This window comes from Nicotiana attenuata, chromosome 3 (assembly GCF_001879085.1).
Source record: "Nicotiana attenuata strain UT chromosome 3, NIATTr2, whole genome shotgun sequence".
Taxonomy (NCBI): domain Eukaryota; kingdom Viridiplantae; phylum Streptophyta; class Magnoliopsida; order Solanales; family Solanaceae; genus Nicotiana; species Nicotiana attenuata.
Window position 1 is genome coordinate 65,931,139 of NC_031991.1, and position 20,945 is coordinate 65,952,083.

The 20,945-nt window shown below is 38.2% G+C and overlaps 2 protein-coding genes across 2 annotated transcripts; both read right to left on the reverse strand.

Moving 5' to 3' along the window:
* Positions 7,691-13,602, reverse strand: LOC109223969 (26S protease regulatory subunit 7). The gene is made up of 10 exons (XM_019388482.1): positions 13,432-13,602; positions 12,006-12,087; positions 11,652-11,743; positions 11,495-11,572; positions 10,994-11,055; positions 10,645-10,789; positions 10,300-10,518; positions 9,802-9,983; positions 9,235-9,410; positions 7,691-8,124 (listed from the first exon to the last, which is right to left on the reverse strand). The coding sequence occupies exons 2-10, from the start codon at positions 12,031-12,033 to the stop codon at positions 7,967-7,969; spliced, it is 1,140 nt and encodes a 379-aa protein (XP_019244027.1). The 5' UTR covers positions 12,034-12,087; positions 13,432-13,602; the 3' UTR covers positions 7,691-7,966.
* On the reverse strand, positions 15,863-19,540 carry LOC109223970. Its single transcript, XM_019388484.1, has 3 exons — positions 18,029-19,540; positions 17,682-17,931; positions 15,863-16,370 (listed from the first exon to the last, which is right to left on the reverse strand). The coding sequence occupies exons 1-3, from the start codon at positions 19,267-19,269 to the stop codon at positions 16,194-16,196; spliced, it is 1,668 nt and encodes a 555-aa protein (XP_019244029.1). The 5' UTR covers positions 19,270-19,540; the 3' UTR covers positions 15,863-16,193.

Below are 20,945 nucleotides of genomic sequence, written 5' to 3' on the forward strand. Positions count from 1 at the left end.
GCTCTTATACCATGTGAGAAAGCACTGGAGAAAATATTATTGATTAATTATTGACAATGATACAATGAGCCCTATATATATATAATACATGTCCTACTCCTAATACATATGGGATTAGGGTTATTTACTACTATTTAACTATCAAACTAACACAATTCAGCTATAGTTACAGGATTGCCTTGCCTATCCTGAGGTGTTAGCGCAACATTGAAATCTCCACATATAAGCCAGGGCATCTTGATCTTGGGAGCCATCTGTTCAAGTTGAGACCACAAAGTTTTCCTTTGATCTACTGTATTGAACCCATATACCACCGTGAGCATATAAACCATACCATTCAGTTTACTAGTCACCTGACAATGAATCAGTTGGGCTGCCTTTGCTATGTGGTGAACTTCATAGCTTTTGGCACTCCACAAAATCCATATTCTCCCATTGACTGCTTCTGTAGAGTTAGTTAGTCTATCCCGTGTAGGAGCCACCTTGCTAGCTATAGACTGTGCTTTATTTTCTTTGAGTCTAGTTTCTACTAAACCGGCTAATCTACTTTGATTATCTCTGAGATACTGCTTAAGTTCTTTCTGCTTGTACCTCTTATTGATTCCCCTAACATTCCAAAATAGCCAAGTCATTGAGATACTATGAGTTCACCTCCTGTATCAGGAGGTCTAGTGTTCTCATCCCTTAGTCCCTCTGCTGGCAAAGCTTGAAAACCATTCTTGGTCACTATCATCGCTACATAAGTTGCATTTTGCTTTCCTGTCTTGCCCATATGATATTCCCTGTTGTCTACTTGATTGATGTTCAGGCAGTTTCTGACCTGAAGTGTAACCTTTTGCTCGTACCTGAGTCCACCCTGCTTGAGTGTTCTCAGCCATTGCAATCTCAAGTTTCTGTTTGCCCCTTTCATTAGTTTCACTCCGATGCAAAGGTTGTTGTTGGTTCTGCATTTTTTCCACTGGCTGCTGGTTTGCTTTTGGCTTCCATGCTTGTACCAGCTTAGGTTTGGCTCTTTGTAGTGGGCCCATTCTAGCTTCATTTTTTTGCTTGCTACAGTCATGACCAATTTGTAAACACTTAGTACAGAAAGCTGGCCTCCATTCAAATTCAATTTGTTGCTGAAACTGTTTACCAGAGGGATCCTTAATTGTTACTTCAGTAGGCAGCTTCTTTGTGACATTTACTTCTATCAGGATTCTAGAATATGACACCCTGGTTTGCTTTGCTTTGCACTGGTCTGCAAATAATGGATTACCAATAGTGCTAGTCATTTTACTTAGTGTACTTGTGCCCCAACAGTTCATCGGAAGTTTTGGAAACTTCACCCACAACGGAATTTCTGTCAAGAATTCAACATTGAAATCAAAATCCGGAGTCCATTATTTTAGAATAATTGGCATGCTATTGATGGTATTAGGACCTCCATACAACACTTCCTGCAAATTGTCTAGGCTCTGAAATTTCACAATATAATACCCCTCTTCATGAAGAAACGGATCTAGTTCAGCCACATTGTTCCAAAATTGTGAGATGTATTTGCTCATAAGATTGTACCCAGGCATTTCCCCAATTATATAAACAGTAAGAGCTTTCTTCCATTTCTTAGTTTCACATTCAATTTCAGTTTTATCCAGATTGACAACAAACAGTCCATTCTCAATTTCAGGTGCAATGTAAGTCAGGTGCATACTATTCTCCGCAAAGCGATTACCAGCAAAAAAAGTTATCCATGGCGCTGTGGGTTTTGTTGGAGCCTTGTCATTTGCTTGTTTCTCTCCTCCCTCAGCCCTAGTTATTGGTGTAACACTTGAGTCTCTTATCTCCCCGGTTGAAATTTCTCGAGCAGCAGGGTTTGAAGTCATAATTGGTTGATTTGGGATGGTATTTGGTGTTGCATGTGGGCTTAAGATCAATTTCTTGTGTACATCTAGGTTAGTACTCTTCACCCCCAAATCGATTGACCTAGCTGGGAATAGGTTGCCAATCGGTGTTACCACTTGCTGCGAGCTTCTCTTTCAATGGTTTCAGCAATCACACTTGCGCTAACAGAGCTACCTACAGTCACGAGCGGTTGTTTTGCAGGTCGTCCTCTCTTCATAGCCATGGCGATTCACAGATGGCGCACGATAGCGTATCATGCGCCGGGAGCACTAAGCTAGAGAGAGAAAGTTTATAGTAGTGTTCAACATTAAAAGTCATAAAATTGTACTAATCAACATAAACTCCAACAAATGTAAGCTGGAAACATTGGTTTGAGCCTCTTCCTCCTGATGGAGACTGATCAGTTGTTAACAAATTGGCCCGCTAACCTTAGTGTCCAAATACTAGAAGATTTTTGAATCAATAAAGGAAGTGGAGCAAAATCTGGAGTTGTTGAGAAATTATCGTGTACAATATATATTGGTATACCCTTGATTAGAGATTTGGCGAGGTTATGATTGGATAGAATCATCTTTCCTTTTCCTATAAGCCTCGGTCTGTGGAAGCCTTAGCGACTTGTTCGCTTGATGGGTTCAGTCTTTAGTGGATTAGCGTCAAGCTTTTCTTTGTTTAGTTTCTGCATTTCTGCATGACCTAAATTTTAGGTATGCCCTTTTCCCTGAAGGAACTCGCGTCCTTCACTCCTGACTTCAGGCGCTCAAGTTTGCGTCATTATCCCTGACTTGCCAGCTTCATCGCTTGTCTTATTTACCGTTTTCTTAGCGGGCAGTTATGTCTGGTCCTTTCGGGTCGCCTGACCTGGGCTGATGGCGCTTCGTAACGCCTTGTTTGGAGTGCAGCGACTCTCTAAGTCTTCGATGTACTAGTACATGCCATCTCTCAAATAAGAAGAAAAGGCCCCCACGGAGCGGTGGGAAAGCAAGGGCGCAGCAGAAAGAACCACTTCGCCTATTGGCGTTACCTGCGCTTTCGTGTTTCTTAGTGTGGTCAGCACTGGGTGTTTCCGAGAAGCGAGGCATACACCCATTCGCATTAGTTCATCCAAAGTTCATTACCCTTATGCACGAATTATTGAATAAGCCATCTTCCTATCAAGGTTAAGGCTTGCTGGGTGAGACTGATAGAAAGAAAGGACGGGGGGAAACCATGCATGGTACTTTTCGACCCTATCTCCAAAGGACAATTGAATTAGCGACTCATGAATGCTGCCGGGTTGGACGAGCCAATAACTCAAAGGCGTTCGGTCTGTTTTTTGAGCAAGAATCACAGCCTTACATTATCTTCACCTTGATACGGACTCCAAGTTCTTATGGCAGAGCATGAGGAGATTTATCATCAATATGATGATTGGAATGGAAACCGGAGATTTCATCTCCTACAAAAATAGCAAGTGGTTGGCTAGATCCTACTGCAAGCACTCTTTATTTTTTTCCATCCTTTCTTGTTATCCCGTCCCTGAGAATGAGTTGGCTTTGGAAGTTAGGCTCAGATAGAACGTATAAGTAGGCTTATTGGAATAGAAGCCCTTAGTGAGAGAGTTGAGAAGAGCCGAGGATTCCTCTGTTTTCGGGGATTCTTCTTTATATGACGTAGTTGCAATCCCATCTGGAGTCTTGTCCCGATGCGGGAAAAAATCTTTTTAAAGGCATCTCGGCGAAAGAGGACTGAGAACCGTAAGGCGAGTGCCAGAACGCTAGCACAAACTGCTCGCACAGACACGCATGATAAGGGGGTGTGGGGATAACCAGACCACCACTTTTACCAGATATGGGTCCGGACATTTTCTGATGATGGTGAAGAGTATTCTCCCACAATGTCTGTTGGCTCCGGAGTTTGAGTCTCAAGCTAGGGATCACCACTTCCTTTCGCAGAAGCTCCGATATGAAATAGCAATCGTTATAGATGGACTTTGAGATGCTTGAATAGTTGCAGCCTAGCCTTTTCGTTAACTGGATCTCCTACCTCCACTGTTAATAAGTGGCGGCAAGACTCGAATCCTGGACCTCTGCCTACTCTATTTATTCTATTCTGCATATGGAATTATAACCGGGCAACCCCATGATCGTGATTTGATCATCATTAGGTGGTGAGAAAGCACGCCTTATGACGAAGGGGGAGCATTACGCCCGATCAAGACAGCTCCAGTAGCCGAAAGCATCACTAGCTTAGGCTCTGACCGCGTGCCTGTTGAAGAATGAGCCGGTGACTCATACGCAATGGCTTGGTTAAGGGAACCCACCCGAGCCGTAGCGAAAGCGAGTCTTCATAGGGCAGTTGTCACCGCTTATGGACCCGAACCTGGATGATCTATCCCTGACCAGTATGAAGCTTGGGTGAAACTAAGTGGAGGTCCGATTTAGTTTCTTCTCGACTGGCCAATTACGCACTCGGGCCAATCTACTACACGCTAATAATAGTCTTGGTGGAGCGAGATCTGAGGCTCCCAAGAACGATCAATCTCCCACTTGTGTTTCTATTTCGGTTTGCGGCCAGTACAAACTGAGTTTGTTCATATATAGAAAAAGTAAACTACATTGAAACACTTATATAATATGATTCGATTGTGTATACACCCTTTGTATTTTAAAATAAAATTCTTGATCCTCCTACGTAATGGGAATTATACATAGTAACTCATACTTGTATTTTCATTGTATAAAGGAGTTGAGTGTTTTAGTTTTAAAAATACAGGTGTTTAAGTGCTAGAACCTCCTCAGTGAGCTGATAGTAGCGGAGGCGGAGAGTAACTTCCTACGGTTCATTTAGATTTAGGATTGGTGAAGATGATGCTGATAATGATATGTCATAATATTTTATCTGATGTTAATACGATGTGTTTTGAAAGTCTTTTTTTTTTATTTCTCACTCGGTATCCGGTACCCATATTGGGGCCCGACTAATCCGGATTCGCGCCGGGAAGTCCCACATTGGAGGGTAAAGCAATGTGTTCTGAAAGTCAGGTTAGTGTGGAACACACTAACAAGCGTCTAAAATTCAATAAGCAATTAATCGAAATAATGCTAAGCTAGGGATAATTCCCTTTTAAAGTTTGCAATCAATCATTTAAATTTTGCAAGGATTACCACTATTAGTATAAGAAGCACTCGGATTTTGAAATATAAGGAGTTTTGTTTATACTTTTGCATCCATTATATGTGGAAGGTTTAATCCTCTATATAAAAAAATTTAAGTTTGAAATACAATATTATCGCTGAGTCACACTACAAGGTTGTCAGAAAAACCTACTCAACAAAAAAAATCAATCTGCCGGGTTAATTTATGCTCACATTGTAACACCCCGTACATTCGGACTAGGTGTGGACATGTTAAATGGGTATTAATTTGATATTTTAGACATATGAAGTTCTAGAGGGATGATTATAGGTGAAAATAGTTGTTTTAGAATCAAGATGGAAAGTGAGGTGCATAAGATTCGACAAAATCGACTAAGTTTGCAGAAGGTCTGTCTTCCAGCAGGGTTTTGTGAAAATGTGTAAGGAATTTGGGAAAACCCAAAGCATGCAAGTTGTAGGCCTTTGAAATATCTTTCCAACGATATATTGTGGAGCCCAAACGGAACTCTGTGCAAAAAATTATGCCCGTTTTACAGAACGGTGCGTAATCACCGCGTTCGGCTGCGTTTGACCGCGGTCGTGAGGCAGTGCTCCAGCTATTTACCGCGGTCGGGACCGCGGTCGGGCCTACTGGGACGCGGTGGCCAACTTGGGAAGTCATTTTTTAAGCCCTATTTCGTCCCCCACAGCCCCAAAACATAAAAACTTGTTCTAGAAAGGAAAGCTCAAAAAATCTAACTCCTTAAGGGTCCCTCCACCACCCAAGGTAAGTTCTAATGGTGATTATAAGTTAATTTCAATTTTCCATCATCTTATTAATATGGGTAACCCTCCATATCATTAGATATTCGATTGGGACATCATTGTTGAGAGAAGGAACCCTAAAACTCGAATTCAAGAAGATTGAACGTCAAGAAGGTAATGTCTTCACCCTCTAATTGATTCTAACATTGGTTTAATAATTATAGACCCTAGTTCATGAGATATGAATTGATGGGTTTGATAGAAAAGCATGAACGGTTATGAGTTTGGTGTGTTGATTGTTGATTATTGGTTAAGGGTGTTGTTTACCTTATGGGTGATAAAGAATAATGTTGATTATAACCATTTGAGACTTTAGAATTATGTAGGAACAAGAGAATGAGTTATTGGGTGTAGAGACACCATTAACAAGGACTATGAAGCTTTATGGCACCAAGTGTTTGAGAAAATGCCTAAGTAACCAAAACATGAGTATTATTGCTACTATGGAATCCTTTTGACTTGTATTGCTATAGATTAAAGTTGAAAGGATTGACAAACGTTGTATTACGCTCAAGAGCAGGAAGTTAAAGTATGTGAGGCTAACTCTCTATGTTTGGGAATGTTAATGATTCTCCCTACACTATGTTTCTTTTACCACGTTACTAGTTGCCTCAGAAATATAGTTAAGCCTAGTTCCTTGAATAGTTGTAGAACTTCTATTCTCTAGCTTCATAACTTGTTCACCACTTTCATTCTGAACGTTGTGAGCTCAGTGCGTATTCATTATAGACTTGGGTTTGACGCCCCCGAGTCTTAGTATAGATTACTCAGTATGCCATAAACAGTTGAAGTTTCAGTGTTCATAATCAGCTCAAGAATACATGTCTCAGTCTAATCCTATTCAGTATTCAAGTATTGTGTAACTCAGTGTGATTAAGTATTCCAGTATTATGTAACTCAGTGTGATCTAGTATTCCAGTATCATGTAACGCAGTGTGATTCAGTATTTCACTATCATGTATTGCAGTTTGATTCTCAGTTCCTGAATGTTGAACACCTGTATTTGGGCCTGAGGCCGTAGTTTATATGCTTTATGCATACTTGGGCCTGAGACCGTAGTTTATGCTTTATGCATGTTTGGGCCTGAGGCCATAGTTTATGCTTTATGCATTTTTGGGCCTAAGGCCGTAGTTATGTATACATATACTTGGGCCTGAGGCCTAGCTTGTGCACATATATATTGGGCCCGAGGCCGTAGCTTATTCAGATAAACAGGTTGTTCATCATTCAGAAGAGGGAGTATTCATATCCTTACTTCCTTTGTTCAGTTCAGTTATCAATTATCAGTTATCATTTCAGTTCAGTTTTGATAGTTATCAGCTCAGTTTCAGTTTCAGCATTTATAATTCTTTCTTTCAGTTGCTTTACATACCAGTGTAATTCAAATGTACTGACGTCCCTTTTGCCCGGGGCCTGCATCTCACGATGCAGGTAATGGTTTACAGGTTGACGATTCAGAACACTAGGATTCTCGTACCAGCTATTTGGTGATCCCCAGTTCTTTCGGGGCATTATCATTACCTTACGATCTTCAGTATTTTCAGACAGTCAGTATTTTCAGTGTTGTATTAGAGGCTTCATAAACTAGAGTAACAGCTAGAGAGAGTCACAGACTTTTCATATTAAGCCATGTGGTCTACAAATATATTTCAAAATTGTATTAGTATTTCCGCACTTTGATTTATATCATCCAGACTTTCAGTATATCATCATGTGTTAGTTCATCTTCCGCATTCAGTATGTTATGATATCACATATTGATTCAGCCAGCCAGTTGGTTCGCTCGATCACATGTAGTCAGGCACCTGGTGCCGTGTTACGTCCATGCCCAGGTTCGGGGCGTGACACACATCTACCAGTAAGCATGCGTAGAACAAAAACTGAATGGACCTCTTTAAAACGGGTAAAAGCGGGAACCAAAACAGAATATAGCACATTACAAATCTAGGAATGCAAGCAGGAACAGAGAAATACAGTTTCTAGTTTTGGTACCGACAACAGATCATCAGCCATTACAATGCATAAGCGCGGCAAATCCTGCATAAACACGAGCACCCAGAAATTCATAATTTTCATGGTCAAATGAAAGCCCCTCGCGTTTTTTGTTCATTGCCTCATGTTTCCTTCTTCAAGAGCCAAAAAGAGGCTCAATTATAGACCATGTACTTCGGTGTTGCACTGAACTTCTGATACCCTTTAATGACCTTATTGACAGCATCTAAAAAGTCTTTCTCCGTAACAGTTTTCCTTCTCGCTCGAATAGCATACATTCCAGCCTCCGTGCACACGCTTCTAATGTCAGCTCCTGGAACAAAAAGAACCATAGAATATTAGGGTGTATCTCCGTCTGCCTATACATGTATACCTGCTTACTGATAAGAGACTTTATCCAATGTGATAACTAAAGTAAACCCCTCGTCTCTAAGTTATCAACAATCCCTCTTGCAACAACAACAAATCCAGTGTAATCCCACAAGTGGGCTATCAACAATCCCTCTTGTTTTTTAATTCCATTAAAATTGATATCCAGACCTCCATTTGTCATTGTGTCATAACCCTAGAATTATAGAGCCATAAAGTTAGTAACGATGTTTTTTGCCTGACAAAATTACCCTTCTGCATCAAATACACTATATTCAACCAATAAATCACTGACTACCACACATTCCCCCTTTGATGCTGCAACCTCAACTTCAGTTTTAAGTAGTGCATCAGTAGCACACGGAGATGTATGTTATCCGCAATGTGATTGCTGCTGATATGCATCCCACATTGTGCCTACATGGCAATTAATCTAAGTTCTCCCACAACATTAAAGCCCTTCAAATTCCCAATATGGCAATTAACTATTGTTAATTATAGTTAATTGCCATAGAACAAATAGAGAGATAAGAATCAGTTATCAAGAAAGACGGCAACCATGTCACAGAATGACAGAAGACTAGGATTGAGAATTAGAAAAGTTATAGGACCAAATTTATATTATAGAGTTCAAAAAATTTGAAGTTCATTACACATCATAATAGTGGAGGTAAAAAAGAACATTAATATACTAGTTAATAACTAGGTCTTATACAGAAAATATCCAACCTTGGAAAAAAAGGGAAGAGATATCCAACCTGATTTAAGTAGATTATTAGGAGAATTTGATTTCTTTAAACTTCTAATGGTTAATCCTGTAAATTTTCTGACAACCTAAAATAGGAAGTTGGGACTTGAATAGGTGATGAAGCTAGTATGACAATAGTATGATATAGCACAAACAGCCGCTATAATAGAATAGTCTTTATGCTAGCAAAATAAGAGAGGCAGACATTACAATCAGAGACACAGTTAAGGCCCATCATCAAAATGTCAGCTGTATTATTGTATAAACAAGAAGTCGAACATACTACTCATATGTATGAGACATTACCTGTAGAGTTAGGACAGAGACGGGCCAACAGTTCAAACCGAATATCCCGCTCACAGTTCATTGTGCGCGTATGGATCTTAAATATCTGTGTCCTACTCTCCAGATCAGGCAGACCAAATTCAACTTTGCGATCCAATCGTCCCGGACGTAATAAAGCTGGATCAAGTGTATCAGGTCTGCAAACAAAAGGACGGGGTTAGAGCTTGAGCACAATGATAACAAGCTGTGAAACATAGAGATCATCATATTAAAAGATGAAATAGTTCAGACAACCAAAAGAGCACAAGAGAAGGAACAACATAGTGTCAATGAAAAAAATACATCAGGAGGGCCACAAGCCCACAAGGGACTTCAGATGTTCCAGCCAGATGTGCCTTTTCAGTAGCAAACATAGAGGAAGTCAACTTAAAAACATGCAGAGGAAAGCGATATATGTCTCTGTGCAACACTTATTGGACCAATAGCTGCAATTTTTAATCACCAAAACTTGAAATAACATAAACAGACCAACAATAAAAGCAGATGAGTGTACCAGAATATAAATTTGCAACATATAGGCAAACTAACCTATTGGTTGCCATGAGAACTTTAATATTCCCTCGAGCATCAAAACCATCAAGCTGGTTCACAATTTCAAGCATGGTTCGTTGAACCTCATTGTCTCCCCCCACACCATCATCAAATCGTGCACCTCCAATGGCATCTACTTCATCGAAAAATACTATGCAAGCCTTCTTGGAGCGTGCCATCTATAATATCAAAGCACTAGTCAAGAATCAATGCTACATTAAACATTGCTTAATAGAGTTTGACAATAAGAGTGTATCTTTCCCCAAGGATTTGGTTCAATGGTGAAGATGTAGCCCAAGTCGTGTGGATTGGGCGTATGTGATGAGTTTGAACCCTGTCAGAGACACGACTTTTGGTATTTAAGTGGGAACAGGGGAGAGTGGCAGGCCATTACTCTCCCGAGTTTTGCACAGTGGGTCAATTGGATTGGCCCAGCTAACTCAACAAGGAATTCCTCAGTTATCGAAAAAATAATATGATGAGAGTGCATCTAACCTGGAATAATTCACGAACCATTCTAGCCCCCTCACCAACATATTTCTGAACAAGTTCACTACCAATGACGCGAATGAAGCATGCATCAGTACGATTGGCAACTGCTCTGGCAAGCAGTGTCTTCCCAGTACCAGGAGGACCATAGCAGAGAACGCCCTTAGGGGGATCAATTCCAAGTTTGACAAATTTTTCAGGGTGAAGCATGGGAAGCTCAACAACCTGTTGTTAATTTAAGCAAGGGAAGGAACACAAACCAATTTGTCAAACGTCAACCAAAGAGGAAAAAGGGAAAAGAAAAGGAACACCACTCTGAAATACAACAGAATAATGTACAATCATCATCACCTCTCGCATCTTTTCAATTTGCTCCTTGCATCCTCCAACATCATTATATGTCACATCAGGCTTTTCCTCGACAGTCATCATTGTGACACTTGGATCAATTTTGGGGGGCAACGGAATCTGAATTTGATATTTATTCCGATCAACACTGCAAAATTAACAAAATGGCCAAGCTAAGAGTCAATTAACTTTTAAAGGAGCAGAAGACTCGAGTTAATTTAAAATTGTTACACACAGAAACAGATATCCCCCCTAAAGTTCTTTGTTCCACCTAAGAGCTAAAGAACATCTACACTAGGCAAAGAAGAAGAAGAAGAAGAAGAAGAAGAAGAAGAAGAAGAAGAAGAAATACCCGACTCGCATGCCTTCTTCTATATCAGTTGGCGAAACTTTATCACCCAATCCAACAACAAACTGCAGTTACGAAATGATCACATTCAAATGAGGTAATTACGATCCATTGCAAAAATAGATCCAACCAACAGTGCTGCAACACTTCTCTCATGGCAATACATCACATACTCAAAAAAAAAAGGAAACTACAGAGCACAAAGCCTTCAGGCTAAAGACAATATCAAGGGAAAATATCCTGTTAATAAATTCAATGTAATTTGATGAATAGGAAGATGACTGATAGATATCCAATCATGAAGCATCAAACTTCTTATTTATGTCTTGCTGCTAACTAAAATATGCTGCTTACTACAGCTTAAGCAGAGTTCTATATCTCACGATCAGTTTGCAAAGAGCTTCTTAGACAAACTGCCTCCAAACACCAACACAAATTGAATTACAGTTAGAAATGAAGGTAATACAGCCAATACAATATTTAAAAAAAAAAAAGATAAAAGACCTTTGCGATTTGCTTGACGTTTATAACATATTTTGCATCTTCAGTGTTGGGGTTAATTATCTTTGTACACCTCGCCACCTGCTCCAAAGATTTAGTTACAGCTTCAAGGTATCTGACTAACAAGATTTATGCACTTTTCATTTCCAGAAAACCAAACCTGAAGAGGTTGCTCCTCCTGCATCATCTGTTTATCAGAAACTAGATCCCATTGACTTGGTGCAGCTAACCCAGTATCAGATTCCTTAATACCTGCAGATATTCTAAATTAGAATTCACCATACATTTATAGGAACTGTGCAAAAGAAAAAGTAGGAAAACTCATCACACCTTTTAACAGAATAAAATTAAATCACAGAAATAAGGGATAAGAAAAGTTCTCTTTTTTTCCTATTCTTTCTTGCTAGCCCTCAAACAATGAAGACCAAATTCGAGGCAAATGAGCAGTATTATGCAATTAGAGGTACCATTATTTCAACAACAAAGAACAAAACTAAGATATACAAATACATACCACATAAATCATTTATCTTTTTTGCCATTTCCTAGATTTCCTTCTCAGCTTTCTTTATGCTTGTTGAATAAGGCCCCAAACCCTGCAAAAATCATTTTAATAATTTAATAAAAGATGCGATCTTAATAAAATGAACAGAAACTAGCTAGTGTATTTTTTTTTAGAAAATGAATAAAGGGGATTCTCCAAAAGGTGAACCTATAGAGAAAAGGCACCAAACTATAATTGAGAAGGGAAACAAAAAGTAGTCTACTTTTCTTTCGTCGAACTCAGTATACATACGACTTGGTATGCTCCTCTGCTTGTACTGGCATACCACAAGTATATATAGATATGAGATCACACACTTTTTACATGAATAGCTTTCATGCACATGTCTATCCAAACAAATGACATTTTATCGCAAGAACTGTATAACCCTATCACCTGATTACGCCATATCCTCGTGTAAATAACCCTCCAAGATGTAAGATAATTTAGTTCAGGTAATGGAGTAATAGAATCAAAGATAGCTCCAATATATACTTTTACGAATATATGTGTATCATATACACCACTGCCAGCTCCTTTCTACTTATACCAAGAATACATCAATGAAGTCCTAAAAGACATGCATTCATAATTGACCTGTAATCACAAATTAAAGTAGGAGACAGTCAAAATGTTCCTCCTAGTTCTAAAAAGCATCATTTCATCCAAGGCAACTTAGTTAACTGCTACCGGTTGCGATAATCAAAAATTTATACAAGGGGATTTGAAAAAGTTCTAGGATGTCGCAGTTGGGATTTAAAACATCTGATCTAAAGCAACTTTTGAACCCGCTTTACCGTTACACTTGAAATTTTCTTCATGTCAAGGGGATGCAAAGGCTCACAGATAACCAAGAAAAATCATTTTTACCCCATTTGGACAGTGTAATTTCTTGAAAAAGGGGGTTCGGTGCCCCTTGACTCTACTTAGATTCGCCACAGTTCACCCCCAGCTTCCTGTCAAAACTGAACTTATTTGCACTCAACATAAGACCTTTAAACAGAGCACAGATACATAAACTTTCCACTTTCCACTTTCCTTCCTGTCCCAGCTCCCAGAAACAAGCTGAATAAGTGGCACATTAGCTACAATTGATGGAACTAAGGAACTGGTATAATGCTGAAAACATCAAACAAGGACCAAATAATCACTTTCTAGCTACAGATATTTTGCTGATGCTCAATAACTTTTCAGAAGTGCAGGGGCCCAAGCCCTTCAGAAGCTTCATATACAAGCCCAATCCTAAATTCAGAGACATTATTATATCAATATATCACCAGGTAATCTAGACGTTCCGAATAAGTAACAACAGAGTGACAATAATTATGACTACAAAAAGATACATTTCAAGATACGAAAAATTGGGCTTTATATAAGGAGAAAGAAAAGTCCGTACATAAGTCTTGAGAAGAGCAATATCATCTTCATCAAGAGGCGGAGGGTTCTTCTCGTCCTTGATCTCATCCTCGATTTCTGCTGCGGGTGCCATCTTCTTCTACTTCAGAAGCAAAAGTCTCTTTGTTTTCTTGAGAAACAAGCAGAGAATAATAGTAGTACCAGCAAATTGCTAATACGAATAGTCCGATATATAAAGCGGGTCGGTTTACTTTGACGACCCATTACGGCCTATAAGACCCGAGACGTGTTAAGTCCTTGGACTCGCCCGTTTTAAGCCCAGTCCGACAATTAAAGGTTTTAACTAAAAACAAGTCAAAATAGCACGGTATAGCCAGTTTTCGGACTGGTCATTCAAAAATAGCCAGCGTTTACCAAGTCAATGAAAAATAGCCACTATTTTGCTGCAACAGAGACCGGTCCAGCATAATATACTGGAGTTCGGTGCACCTGTGTATGAACTCCAGCATATTATGCTGGACTGGTATATTTTGCTGGCTCCAGTATAAGACTGGAGCACCGGTGCTCCAAACTCCAGTATATTATGCTGGACTGGTATACTTGCTGGAACTCCAGTATATTATGCTGGAGTTCTAGTGTACTTATGCTGGAACTCCATCATATTATGCTGGAGTTCCAGCATAATTATCCTGGAACTCCAGTATAATAGGCTGGAGTTCAAGTATACTTATGCTGGAACTCCAGCATAATATACTGGTGTATCGGGTTTTGAACAGTGTTTTCGCTCAGATTTATCTTTACATGAAAAGTGGCTAAATTTCGATTACTTTTGAAACTGAGCTATTTTTGAACGACCAGTTATAAATCTAACTATTTTTGAATTTCGCCCTAAAAACAACTACTTAAAAATAAAAATAATCACTCGCGGCAATTTGTTCAAATTTTTCATTATTAGAATCACCATTTGCTACACAGACTATTATGTCAAAGCATATAAGAGCATGAATGGTTTTCTGTTGAAAATATATTGTACATATAAGAACATTTGACAAGTGATGCACCTTTATTCAATTTTTCTGAAGTAGTAGTCTGTTAGACTGTTACTATTTACTAACACTCAGAGTTGGTTAAATGCCCCCCTACAAAGAGTAATAGTAGATGTTTATGACATTGAAGTAAAAAAATTAGTTTGAGGACCCTGTGAACCTTACTAACTCATGAAGACAAAGACACGTCATCTCTTAATGGGTTTTTATTACAATTAACACCAAAAGAAGGGTAACTTAGCAAAAACCAAAAGTTGATTTTTTGCTGTGTCACCTGTCGTTGTTCGCTCTTCTTCGTTCGCTCTTCTTCACCGTTGTTACTTGATGCCAACTATGAGCATACTTTTAGAGTTATTTCCAATGATCTTTAGAGCCCGTTTGGACATAAGAATTCTTTCATTTTTTATTTTTCAAATTTTTTTTTTATTTTTTTTCTAAATCAGTGTTTGGCCATTAAATTTTAATTTTCACTTGAAAACGAATTTTGAAATTTTTCGAAAATTTAAAAAACTCCAAAAAACTGTTATCAAAATCAACAAAGCAAACGTACAATTGAGCTCAAGAGGAGCTCCAATGGCGTAAGTGGAGACTTGGAAGAGAAGACAGAAAACGAGAGCATTTGAGAGAAGAGGGAAAAATGAGTTTGGAAATGAAAGTCTCAATCTTATTAACTCAACTAAGGTGTATATATACAATGCAAAAGCGGAGGAGGGAAAAACGAACGGAGCCTAAACCCAACTAACCGACTAATTAATTTTAGGAAGTCTAACTAACTCAACCAACTACCTAACTGCTTGGTACTACTCGTAATGCTATAAGTACAACTGCTCCAAACAATTATGAATAATACAATATTTGTATCCTAATGATCTCAATAACTGTTTTTCAAAATTTTCACTCAGATCACTCACAAAACTTCAAAAACAATCCAAAATTATATTCATGTCCAAACACAACTCTAATTTTCAAATACCATTTCACTTTTTTTTGGAAATTTACAATTCTTATGTCCATACGCCCACTTAATTTCTTAAAATCATAGATTGCCTATGTGTTATACAGAAATCGCTCATGTATTATTTATGTTTGCCTAAATTTATTCATTATAAAATAAGAAATTTTAACGCTTTGGTGTATGACATAGTGAAGAATAAATTTTTGCATGTGGAAGTTGAAACCAGAAGTCCATCCTTCGAGTTGATGTAGAAGCTATTAGGGATGAAATAATGTATTAAAAACTGGTGAGTGAAATTTGCAAACATTAGTCGCTTGTTTTAACCATTATCGATATTTGAATGGTCCATTTATGTTTCGCTGAATATACGCACTTATGATTACCTCAGTATGTAAAATAGAAAATCGTAAGAGGCAAAAAAAGAAAAAAACTAGAAAAAAGGGTAGTTTATGTTCTACCAGAAAAGAAAGTGAAGTCATAAAATACTCAACTATTGAGATGTGTATTTGCAAGCCTACAAGCTAAAAACTAGTGGCAAGAGACAAAACAGATACTCAGAACAAAACATTCTCTCTCTGCTAAGCAAATATAATACAATAGAATACAGACCAAAGAATCGGCCCAACAGGCCATCTGTGCCAAAGAATCGAGAAAAGAAGTATGGAACAAACATTAGAACAACATATATCATTCTTACTCCATAGTAATCTTTGTTAGAGCAATTGATTCAAGCATAGTGACTCGCTTAGAAAAGCCTCTCATGCGGAGTACTAGAAGAAATATGATCAACCATTATCTGTTTCACTCATCATCTGCGATGAAATTTGGCAGTTCACCCTGGCATAGATACTCGTCACAAAGTGATGCAGATCCCCAGTCCTTCCGAAGCCGCAAAATATCATCCGTAAAAGTAGACCCTGATGATCCAATAAACACACTAGACATAGCACAAATTGTCTTGTCCAGCATAGCATCCACCTTAATGAAGGAAATAGACAACTAAGAGTATGCAAGACCAAAAGCAAAAAAGAAAAACACCAAATTCAAAAAGAGAATGCAAGAAAGCTAAAGGAGAAAGCAACACGGACTTTACGAAAGAGTTCTGCTCATGCACTGCCAGTGCCCTGTGGGTGATAATAACATGAGCTATATGCATATGTTAGACGATTGACTTTCTTCGAGAAGTTACGGTTTGACTTTCATACTGTGATCACCTTGATGTCTAAGAAATTAAATTTGTTCTTGCATTTAAACACGCTCACTCTAAATGCAATAGAAGTTGAAAATTCAACCAAAGCCGATGCAGAATTAAAGGACATCTATAACCAACCAAGAACCAAATAACTGTTTACCATCAAAAGACTTTTACAACACATGTTATCTATCTGAAAATTGGCTCAAACTTCCCACTTTGCATGTCCTCCTTCCCCTCCTGACTCAAACAACCGCACCACCCTCCCAATCCACAAACACTACGAACACCTCTAAACGCATAGCAAGGCCACCTCTTCCTTTCTGTATAAGCTAAAACAGCCACAACCGGTAACAGCATTCTAACAGCCATCACTCTGGCTACCAACAAGGCTTTACTACCCTTCAATCACATATTAGATCTCTCAGTCTAGAGGACCTAAATACGACCTAAACATGTTTCTTATGCCTTATGTTTTCATTGTCCTTGCCGAAATCCCATCCAAGAATTTCACTATAAAAATATAAGACTAAAACGAAACACACGGAATTTAAGTAACTATATTATGTATTACAATCCATTTTCCATTACTGAGCCATGTGCATGTTAACAAATGGCTTTGTCAAGGAATCTAAAGAACTAGATCACGCTAGGTCCATTCCATAAAATTAATTTGGATACACATAGCTTTATGGCTTTGTTGCGCTTATTTTCAGTTGATTCTTATTAGCTAAGACTGAATTGCAGCTGGAATCAACTCAATTTTAGAGCAGTTAAACTTGAATCCAATGCAAGTATGTGATGATCAAAATTATCCAAGATAAAACTAGACCAGATCTACTATACCAGTCTACCTTTCCCTAAATAGAATTGAAATTAAAATTTTACTTCACTACAGATCCAGGTTGGACTCAAAGAATTCAAGATTTGCTCTTCCATAGACCATGATTAGAGACCAGAGGCTGGGTCCAGAATGATAGTGCCTAGAAGTTCCAGTACTGAAGTGACCAACTGGTGGTGACAGATAATTGTCATTTCTTAATATTCTGCATATGGATATGGGAAAATGCATCTCTAAGGTTTAAACTCTAACTCACCTGAGAATCTCCCTCAAGGCCATGTCTGTACAACAAAGCATCCCATTTTTCAGCTGAGTTTCGAGCAGGCCTTTTAACAAGGGGTACAATCTTCCCATTGAATACAACAAGTGACTGAAGTAAACCAGTTTCACTTTCTGCAGCATCTGTGGAAAGATATATTACTGGAGAATTGGCCCTCTCAATCACACGGTTGATACAATCTGCAGCTTGAGGAACAGGATAGAAGCAACTTGGCTTTTTGGCATTGCTAAGAAGAAGAACATCACACAAATTAGATACAACAAAAGCCAGATGCAAAAGAAACATATAATAAACACTAGATGCAGCATCGAACAGAAACGTACCAGAATTTCAGAAAACCATGTCTGCGGAAATGTAGAGCGATAAAGTTATCTCCCAAGAATGTTTGGACGAAACGCTGGGCTGTAAGCATAATAAGACGACTTGGCTCAATAAGTGTCTTGCATTTGTGGGAAATGGGGCCACCAGGCTGCATCACCCAGTCCTTCTCCAGATCAGCAAAGAACACATCACCAATTGCAATAACATCATCATCAGTAGAAAATTTTGCCGTTATATCTTGGACAGTCCTTTTCTTTGGCTTCTTAACATCCTCATCCCAAGCAACTTCAAGCTTATTCATAGAAACTCCTAACGACTTTAACTTCTTAACACGTTCATCGTCCAAAAAACAAGGCTGTGGCTGAGAGAAATAACAAATGATCTTATCTATATGCACGTGGCTCTTTCGTCTTTCTGCAAATTCCTCGTAGGTTACAACTACTTCTCTCCCCAAGCATTTATTTATATGATCAACATCCAACACTCGATTAAACTCATAGTCAACTTTTGAGCTTGGAATAACCAAAATGCGGTTGAGCAGAGCCGCGAAGAACATATGCTTTTCCAAACAAATCAAATGGTTTGACATTTGACCAGAGACACAAATAGCAAACAAGTATTTATCGGATCTCGGTTTCCACTCAACAGTTTTCCTCTGTGACAAGTTGTGATCCACCTTCCGACACCTACCTAAACCACCGAAACTAGGGTCCGTAGAATTATCTGATGTAATTAACAAGTTACCTAATTGATGAGAAGACAAAAGAGCTTGCTGAATTTGTTTATTTAGTGAAATCTGACTAAGCAAGTCAGATTTGAGATCTTCTACAGTAGAAGACTTTGAAACAAAGCTACTTAATCCTGTACTAGAAGTATCATTAGCTAATGTGTGGTTCCACAGCTTAAAAAGCCCTAATTGCTGCTGTCTAAGCAAATAAAGAGCCCGCAATTCGGACTCACGCATAGAATTGATGGAACCATCATACTTGATGTTTGTAACGGTTGTTTGGAAGAGGTTTTTGATATCGGTGATGAAATAAAGAATGAGTACTAAGACTGGGAGAATAATTGCTAAGAAATACCTCTTACTAAAGGTAAAATTAAAACGCCGATTAAAAGCAAATCGGTCCTTGACGTCGTCGATTTGGAATGTGGAGCGAAGTGGAGATTTGGGATGGTCATTTTGCTGGATCAAGTTCTCTCGATCATCTTCTTCGTCAGAGGATTCTCTGTCTCTCATCATGTTGCTACGGATTTCGAATGCACATTTGATAATTTTGATGAGTAGAGTGGAGTATTTCTTATACTCTACGCTGTCACTGTAAACAGAGCCAGAGGGGAGTGTTAACAGTGAGCTAAGAACACTGATAAGATCTGTTTGGTGCGTGGTCCCGTCAAGTTAACAACTGCTACTGTGATTTGTAAAGCATTTCTAGGAGGGAAGGGTGTGGCCGAAGGAAGTACTACTGAAAATTAATCATAGTAAATCGTCGTTTGTCGGTAGAAGAAACTGACCCGCCATCAATCTGCCTGGCCCCTCAAAAGTCTTGGGCTGCGCATAGTTACATGGTTGGTATAGTGGTTAAGTCCAGTTCTCTTTCGTAACCAGATTCAATTGTTGGGCCTGGGCTATTTGAAGGGTCACAGTCCAAAAGATAAGGGACTTTTACCGAGCTATACTATATTAGAAATTTATTTACCAATATTCTCTATGTTTTGTAATTTTTAATATGTATCTAGGTTTTTCTTACAAATTGTATAGATTGCTCCTTAAAAGGCTCCCAACCATTATTACTGCCTTCAATTAAGTGATTCAATTATATCCTTTCCTTTTTTCCCCTCTCCTCTTCTTTCTCCCTTTTTTTTTTACAACAAAATTCCTGAATCTTCGCCCAAAATCTCCATCTTCTCTCTTCCCACCATTTTCGATAATTTTATATTATTAAATCATCAATTACATCGTTCTTTTGTTGGGAGACCGGACAACACTGAAAATGAAAAAATATTCAGGAATTGTATGATAAATGTATCATAGTTGTATTTAATTGTATTAGATACATCAATACGTAAAATGTAATTGTATCATACTTGTATCACAATTGTATATAACTTGTAGATGGTACATTAATATCCAAAATAATACTGATACAATACTACTAAATTAATATGTAACTATCATGTATTTGTGATACAAACTGTGAAATTCGTCACGGTCTCACAACTGCTCATAATTCACATACAAATTTGATACAATCCTGAAAGAATTCTTACACAATTCTGATGCAATTATGATACAACTTAAAACCGACTCTAAACTTAAACTGATACAATATCGTATTATACTTGTATTAGTATTGTATCATTTATTGTTTTAGGTATAAATTGTGATACAATTCAAAATTATGATACAACTTTTATCTTCATATTTTTCAAGTTTCAATTTAAAACATCCACCTAGAACCAACTCTAAACTTAAATTATAATACAATGTTGTATTTTAATAGTATTAGTATTGTATTAGAATTGTCTTAGGTATTGATGTATCAAATACAACTCAGATAAAATTATGATACCTTTATCATACAATCGTAATACGATACCGATACTTCATCTTCCTCCAGTTTCATTATGAAATTCAACCTAAAACCAACTTTAATGTAGAGTGAAGTTTACCCACAACTTGATTGTAGAGCAAATCTTCGAATTTCTTCTGTTTGTATAAATAAGAAAGAGATTTTGGACGAATAAAGATAGAAATCGTATATCAACAGCTTTGGAAGAGGAAAGAATCTGCAATTTTGGGGGGATAAACAGTGGACGAGGAGTGAGTAAGCGAGATTTTTGGGTTAGAAAGATTAGGGGTATCAATGGGTTTCTTACTGTGGGTAAGTACAAAGAGATGTGATGATTTTGGGGTTC

What these genes read in the sequence shown, in the direction of transcription:
- LOC109223969 (XM_019388482.1), bottom strand. Translation starts at nt 12,033, where the DNA reads ATGGCAAAAAAGATAAATGATTTATGTG. An exon ending in ACGTCAAGCAAATCGCAAAG is followed by an intron (nt 11,056 to 11,494) that starts GTCTTTTATCTT and finishes TCGTAACTGCAG; the next exon opens with TTTGTTGTTGGATTGGGTGA. An exon ending in GAAGAAGGCATGCGAGTCGG is followed by an intron (nt 10,790 to 10,993) that starts GTATTTCTTCTT and finishes TTAATTTTGCAG; the next exon opens with TGTTGATCGGAATAAATATC.
- LOC109223970 (XM_019388484.1), bottom strand. Translation starts at nt 19,269, where the DNA reads ATGATGAGAGACAGAGAATCCTCTGACGAAGAAGATGATCGAGAGAAC. An exon ending in CATGGTTTTCTGAAATTCTG is followed by an intron (nt 17,932 to 18,028) that starts GTACGTTTCTGT and finishes TCTTCTTCTTAG; the next exon opens with CAATGCCAAAAAGCCAAGTT. An exon ending in GCCTTGAGGGAGATTCTCAG is followed by an intron (nt 16,371 to 17,681) that starts GTGAGTTAGAGT and finishes TCCTTCATTAAG; the next exon opens with GTGGATGCTATGCTGGACAA.